Source organism: Giraffa tippelskirchi, chromosome 1 (assembly GCF_054371585.1).
Source record: "Giraffa tippelskirchi isolate mGirTip1 chromosome 1, T2T-mGirTip1v1.2.pri, whole genome shotgun sequence".
NCBI lineage: Eukaryota > Metazoa > Chordata > Mammalia > Artiodactyla > Giraffidae > Giraffa > Giraffa tippelskirchi.
In genome coordinates this window covers 102,842,452-102,850,444 of record NC_137275.1, presented here as the reverse complement: position 1 = coordinate 102,850,444, position 7,993 = coordinate 102,842,452, and the positions used below count along the sequence as shown (strand labels likewise).

General features: G+C 43.6%; 1 protein-coding gene across 2 annotated transcripts in view; it reads right to left on the bottom strand.

The window, feature by feature from the left end:
* Positions 1-2,484: 2,484 nt before the first annotated feature.
* LOC145505566 (liprin-alpha-1-like) overlaps positions 2,485-7,993 on the bottom strand; it is a 488,322-nt gene continuing 482,813 nt past the window's right edge. Inside the window, exon 4 of one of the 2 annotated variants that reach the window (XR_014053128.1) lies at positions 2,485-4,143. Coding sequence is in view for 1 of the 2 variants with exons in the window: in XM_081488025.1 (XP_081344151.1) it covers positions 4,064-4,143 (80 nt within the window). In the remaining variant the exon portion in view is untranslated. The remainder of the gene's footprint in view (positions 4,144-7,993) is intronic. The other variant, XM_081488025.1, reaches the window with a different exon arrangement.

Here is a 7,993-nt window from a genome sequence, read left to right as displayed (position 1 = left end):
TGCAGTGATGTCCATCGTGCACTCACCCATTTTTGGTGGCATAACGTGCAGGGCAACTTCTTTTTGGAGAATTACTGGTGAAATTAGAAATAAAGATATCTTGATCTTCCCTAAGCAGTGGGGAGCACGTGACCCAGCCTGAACTCTTAGACTTTATCTATGGAGGTTGAGTCCTGAAAGGAATGGACCCTAACAGGGTAGAGGAGACAAATAATGGGATTAATGCCTCCCAGGAGCCCACGTCCAGGTGTGCTGCCTGATGAACTTCTGCTTCTGGACACCAGCTGGACCATTTTGTACCCTTTTCATGCCAGGTCTTTGAGACTTTCAATGAATCTGATCATGTCCTACCTTAAATTTACAGTCTTATCGTGGAGACAGCGATGTGCACGTCAACTCAAATAGCACCACTTCCAAGAAGCCATCCTTGACTGCCCCTCTGACATAGGTGCCCCACCCCAGGAACTTCCTATTCTAATATCCAGTTTTAATGTCCTTGCCAACAGTGATTACTATCTGATTTAATCTTGCTTATTGTGTATCTTCATATGTTTGAGCAGGTGAGCCTCATGGAGTTTCTGCTAGTTACAACAGACAGGACATGGGGAGTGCTTCCTGCGCGCCTATGCTATGCTATGCTATGCTAAGTCGCTTCAGTCGTGTCCGACTCTGTGCGACCCCATAGACGGCAGCTCACCAGGCTCCGCCGTCCCTAGGATTCTCCAGGCAAGAATACTGGAGTGGGTTGCCATTTCTTTCTCCAGTGCATGAAAGGGAAAGGTGAAAGTGAAGTCGCTCAGTCGTGTCCGACTCTTAGCGACCCCATGGACTGTAGCCTACCAGGCTCCTCCGTCCATGGGATTTTCCAGGCAAGAGTACTGGAGTGGGGTGCCATTGCCTTCTCCGCCTAGGAGCAGGAAAAAACTTGGTCTAAGGACATCCAGAGGGTGTGAAGAGGCCTCACAGTCAGAAGAGGAGGATACAGCTGATTCCATGGACCAGCAGATAAAAACCAGATTGGAACAAGGGTGTCTGTAGGCTCCAAGGTAACAGAAAGAAAATGTGAAAATCTAGATTGTTGCGCTTCCAGCTGCTGATTTAACACTAGCTGTGTTGGTGTGGCCTCTTGCATTACACGGTGCTATATTTAAAATGGGCAGTCAACAAGGACTTACTGCACAGCACACGGGACTCTGCTCAGTGTTATGTGATATCCTCGATGGGAGGGGAGTTAGGGGAGAGTCGATGCATGTATATGGGGCTTCCCAAGTCTCAGTGGTAAAGAATCCACCTGCAATGTGGGGGACTCAGAGATACAGATTCGATTCCTGGGTTTGGAAGATCCCCTGGAGGAGGAAATCACCACCTACTCCAGTATTCTTGCCGGGAAAAATCCCACGGACAGAGGAATTTGGCAGGGTAATAGTCCATGGGTTCGCAAAGAATCGGACATGACCTAACGACTGAGCACACATGGATACGGGCATATGTGCGGCCGAGCGCTTAGTGGGGAACTATCACACCCGGAACTGTCACAACATTGCTAACTATCTATGCCCCAACACAAAACACAAAGACATGGATACGGGCACATGTGCGGCAAAGCCCTTAGTGGTCCATCCGAAACTATCACAACATCGCTAACTGTCTACGCCCCAACACAAAACACAAAGACATGGATACAGGCATACGTGCGGCCGAGTCCTTAGTGGTCCACCTGAAACTATCACAACATTGTTAACTGTCTACGCCCCAACACAAAATACAAAGTGAAAAAAAATAAAAATGGGAAAAATCACACTGAGAAAAGATGTTTTTTGTACACTTCAGTTTACAGCCTGAGACTTATACCTAATAAACTTGATTGTGAGTTCGTCAGACAATATGGAGATATAAAATGTAACAATGAGTCTCTTCTAATCCTATCCCCAGAGAGAATGGCTCACAGCTCTTCCTGTAGTTACGTCAACAGAGAGAAGTACAGATGCAAGTATGTACTTGTACATGGACAGAATCACATCTCTGGACAGAGTGTAGTCATTGTTTGAATGAATAAGTAGGCTAATAGCATATGCACTCTTCAGAATCAATTTTCAGACATTACAGAACAGCTTTTTTGAATTTGAGCAAGTGAAATATGTCAGTCATTGATAGGTTGACAGCTGACAATGTCATTTAGGGTTAACGGGTGTATTTTCTTTTTCCATGTAAAAAATAACTTTGAAACACTGGATTCACATGGCTTGCTGTAATCAAGAGGCCACCAGGGTAAGACGAATTGCTGCTATGAGAGTGGGTTCCTTGACAAGAAGAGTGAATGTTCACTGGCAAACCCATGAAAAATCAAAGATATTTGGTATATGACTTTGGAAGTGAAAATTGTATACAAGATGTTTATTCTCTGATTAATTATAATTAGAGAGCTCTAAAGCCAAAGTGAAATCATTAAAACTCCCCAATTAATTTTTCTCTAAGACCTCTGAATGAAAAGGCAGGAAAAATGCTTTATTATTATTATTGTTATTATTATTGCTCTCAGAAACTATCAGCTGAAATAATCTACACTTCAGGGGTACCTTGTAAATACACACGATGCATTTCTTTCAGCGGTAAGGTAACAGATATTTAAAAGTTGACTTAATCCTTTCAGAGACATTGTGACTGCCAAATAAATTTCTGAGGGTATCAAAGTTAGTAATGCAATGATCCCAGGAACTACCCCTGCAGTCCAGTGGTTACGATTTTGCTTTTCAATGCAGGGCGCACAAGCTCAATCCCTGATCTGGGAATTAAGATCCCACGTGCTCCGAGGTGTGGCCAATAGTAATGATCTAATGATCCCAGTATTTCTTTGGCTGAAATTTTCAGGTTATCCTTCATGCCATTATCATTTTTTTCGTGACCAAATGTAACTGACTGAAACTTTCCAGGGTTGAGAGAAAAAAAGTCAGTGAGTGTCTTTTCTTGAAGAAAGATTGTGTTTTAAGGCCACTGACTCTACCCTAAGTGTGATTAACTGGTCTGAGAGCTTCCATGAAACCAACAGGTAACAAGTAGGTGTATTGCTCCGCTCTGGCCGCCATGACGAACTGCCGCCGGCTCTTGCTGTTCAGTTTCTCAGCTGCGTCTGACTCTCTGACCCATGGACTGCAGCACACCAGGCTTCCCTGACCTTCACTGTCTCCTGGAATTTGATCAGACTCATGTCCATTGAGTCGATGATACCATCCAGCCATCTCATCCTCTGTCGTCCCCTTCTCCTCCTGCCCTCGATCTTTCCCAGCATCAGCCCTGTATAACTCGGTGAAACTGTGAGCCATGCCGTGCAACCTCCACGGGAGAAGGGAACGGCAAACGGCTTTAGCATCCATGCCTTGAGAACCCCATGAACAGTGTGAAAAGACAAAAAGATATGACACCACGGATTGGATAAACTATGTTTCTTGGTGGCTGGGAAGCCTAAGATTAAGGAGCTGGCAGATTGAATGGATGGTGAGAGCCCACTTCCCAGATGACCATTTCTTTGCTGAAAACTCACATGGTGGAAAAGGCAAGGGAAATGTGTTGGACTGCTTTTATAAAGGCACCAATCCATTCATGAGGGCTCTGCCTCTTGACTGACTCACTTCCCAGGCCCCACCTTGGGGGTTAGGTTTAAATATATGAATTTTGGAGGGACATATATATTCAGATCTTGACAATGTGTGTGCGTGTGTGTGCGCGTGCATGCGTGTGCACTAAGTTGCTTCAGCCATGTCTGTCTGACTCTGTGTGACCCTATGGACTATAGCCTGCCAGGCTCCTCTGTCCATGGGATTCTCCAGGCAAGAATACTGGAGTGGGTTGCCAGGGGATCTTCCCGACCCAGGGATTGAACCCGGGTTTCCTGCACCTCCTACATTAGCAGGTGGGTTCTTTACCACCGCACCACCTGGGAAGCCCTCTTTACATTACCCTTTTGGTGTGTGGGGGGGACATCAGCCTTGACATGTGACTCAAACATTGGACGGTTCCATCTTGATTTTGGAAGTTGACCATGATACGAACATTATCCTTCTGGGACTTATAATGAACTGGGAGACATGCCACCTGCACGGTCAGTCTTAGGTAAAGCAACTTCCCTGAAGAGTAGAATTTCCTTCCCTGGAAAAAGAGGGTATTACTGGTTTCTAAAATTAACTTGAAGTTGAAACACAGGCAAATTAAAGTATGGGGTAAAAACTCAGGACGGGGCCGCCCCTGGTGGTCCAGGGGTTAAGACTCCACATTCCTGATGCAGGGGGACAATCTGATCCCTGGTCAGGGACTAGATCCCACATGCAGCAACTAAGGGTTCTGCATGCCACAATGGAAATCCCACATGCCAGAAAAAAGGTCAAGATAAAGATTATCTTCGAAGTGGGAAGAGAAGGCAGTGACTTAGAGACACTCAGCGGGGGCTCCTGAGATGCTAGGGAGCTTCTGTTTCTTGATATGGGTGCTGGTTATCTAAGATTTTATTTTTATTATTACTATTATTATTTTTAAAAATCCATTGAACTACATCATTATGGCTTGCACTGTTTCTTTATGTTTGCACGCACTGATAGTTCATTTTTAAAAAGGTATTTCAGTTATATTTGAATTAAGAAAGCGAGCCTCTCCAAAATTTATTCGGAGAGAGTTGTTAAAGAATATACTTTGTGGGGAGAATAATCTGAATCCATAAGGTTTTTACCTTTTCACCACCCCATCCAATTCCCTCACTCTTCATCTCTGCCTCTGACAAACACAATCCTGATCTCTTTTTCTGTGAGTTTGTTTGCTTTTTTTTTTGGTTCCATATATAAATGAGATAACACAGCCTTTGTTTTTCTCTGCCTGACATTTCACTTAGCATAATACCCTCAAGATCTACCCATGTTCCTGCAAATGGCAAGACTTCCTTCTTTTTTGTGGCTGAATAGTATTCTCAAACACACACACACACACACACACACTACTCAGAACAAAGTCTGGGTTGTGGAAACAGGCAGCCCTGACTGAACTCCTATTCTGTTTTACACAGTCAATATTTACGGACCACTTATTAAGTTCCAGGCACAAGATATGGACACCTCGAAAGCCTGGATCTCATTTTCCTCATGTAAAGATAAATTTGATGAGAGCAAGACTTGCTGTTTCCAAAATATGTAAACAGTATTTAATACATAGGAGACCTTCACAGTATAAGCTAAATGCAAAGATTATACTTCAAATGTTACGGTTAAGATTAAAGAAAATCAGGTATGTACAACTCTTATAAAAGCAAATAAACAATGCTCTGAAATGTCAATTCATTACTTTTCTTACTTCCCTGAAAAAAGAGCCCAAGAAATTTGACTAGCGTTCTTGTCACTTTTTCCATTTTCCCTGTTAGATTAAATAAATACATAGCCTTTGAAGGTATACTCCTATAGATATAGATAATCAGATTGAAGGAGAATGATAGCATTTCCTAAACAGATTAGAAAAAATAGTCATCATCACTGGGGTCACCTTTGCAAGTCCAAAGCTGAAAATCTGTAATCTGCCTACAATAGATCTCTGCAGTGCACGAGAGGGTAAAGCGGTAGACTTTTCTGCTGCCTCTGGAGGAAGATATATCTACTATACGTATCAATTCAGCCGTGGAGAATAATTTACTCATACTAATAAATGACATTCCAACAAAAGGTCATCAGATCTATCATGCCCTCATTGACTTAAGAAAACTAGACCTGTTGTATTGATGTTGGAAAGTGAAATAGTGCCTGACTCTCTTTGTAAGGAGACTGGGGAATCAGGAACGCGTGTCTGAGCTGAGCGAAATCCCGGAGCCCAGGCGAGCGGACCGTGAGCCGCTCCAGCTGCAAGTCCTGGTGCCAGCCGAGCGGTTTCTTCTGCTCCCCCTTCATTTTCTTACGAGACTAAATAAACATGTTTCAAAGTGATGTGTGCGTCTCTTCAGTCGTGTCTGACTCTCTGCAGCCCCATGGACTGTAGCCAGCCAGGCTCCTCTGTCCATGGGATTCTCCAGGCAAGAATAGTAGAGCAGGCTGCCATTTCTTCCTCCACGGGATCTTCCTGACCCAGGGATCAAACCCGGGTCCCTTGTGTCGCTCGCATTGCCAGGTGGATTCTTGACCACAATGCCACCTGGGCCAGGGTTCAAAACCCTATCCCTCTTCTCACTTTTCCTGCAGTTTAAATGGAATTGTGCACGGCTGTACACTCCCAGTTGTTTGAGTGGCGACTTCAACTCAACCCCAGTCTGAATCATCACCAAGCACGCAGCCTGACACGTTGATCTATCCAGACTCCTTGCCGAGGCTGCCTAATAGGAGACCTGATGATAACAGGGACTAAGTCATGTCGCCTTCCCATACCAGCAAGTGTAGAGTCTTAGCCAGTGTTTATCCAGAGCTTGTCAGATTTATCTTTCAGCTTCTGAGGGAAAATGCATGCATGATAAGAGCATGGTGGAAAACTAAATCTTCAGGGGTCCACCACTAAGAGCTTCAGGCAATTATCAAGGATTCATCATGCAAAGGTTCAATATTTTTTTTTCAATATTACTTTTGAAGAATTTTCAGACTCTTTTGGTATTTCTAGATGTTTTCGCTAGAATTTCCTTTTCCTAGTTTTGGAGTATTCACTTGAGATGCTGCTGCTGGTGACAACGTACAATACACAGTGCGCGCGCACACACACACACACACACAAGGAGGCACTATATATTTTGATTAGATAATAATTTAAAAATTTAATATGGATATTGCATTCCTGCCATGGACCCTCACAGCACTATTCCTTTCCTTCACTGCACTTATCATGGATATAATTATACATGTACTTGGGTGATTCTTATTACTTCTCCTTTTCCCCACTAAGCTCCTTAAGGGCAGGGAGAGTTTGTTTTGCTCACTGTTGTATATCCGTGGTGGCCTCCACCATGACTTTTTGTTGTTGTGTATTCGCTAAGCCCTGTCCGACTCATAGGAGACCCCATGGACTGTAGTCCGCCAGGCTCCATGTCCATGGCATTCTCCAGGCAAGAATACTGGAGACGGTTACCATTTCCTACTCCAGGGGATCTTCCTGACCCAGGGGATTCTGCATTGGCAGGAGAATTCTTTACCACTGAGCCACCTGGGAAGCCCTTCCCCAGTGATTATCGTAGAGTAAAAAGGTAGAAAGTATTTGTTAAATGAATTAATGGTTAAGTGATTAAACAAATGAATGGGTGTTAATACTCCAGTGTGTTATATATTCAAGATTCTTTATATAATGGCTTTACCTCACCCCTCAACATTATAATAGACCCCAACTTCAGTCCACCCAATTTCATAATCAGTGCATGTTCATCTAAAGAAACTATAAAATGCTAAAATCACAAAGCTTTTTCCATTGTGCCATTGCCTAGAAACAATGATGGTTTAAGTTTGATGTATACACTTCCACACTTTTTAATCATTATTGCAGAAAATCGAATCTGTATTATATTTATTAGCTTCCTCTTTCACTTGATACATCGTGAACATTTTCCATGAAATATTGTCCTTAAGGCAGTGTTTAATGATCATCAGGCATCCCATCATTTGGATGAATAATAATTCATTTAACGGATCCTCTGTTTTCTTGCACATGAAATGTCTTTCTAAAACTGTAGGGACCCTGAGATATCAGGAGCAGGGCCAGACAGAAGGGCTCATGACTACGGTCCCAGGGACTGTGGCTTCTGCCTCACCCTCGTGTTAATACTGAGTCTTACTATTTTAATAAGACAGTTTGTATCTTATGAGGTGAAAACAATACATTTTTAATTTAAAATTTCTTTCCTGGGGGCTTCCCAGATGTCTCAGTGGTAAAGAATCTGCCTGCCAGTGCGGGAGACTCGGGTTCGATCACTGGTCCAGGAAGATCCCATACGTCTGGAGCAACAGTCCGTACACCACGGTACTGAGCCTGTGCTCTGGACCCTGGGGCCCGAACA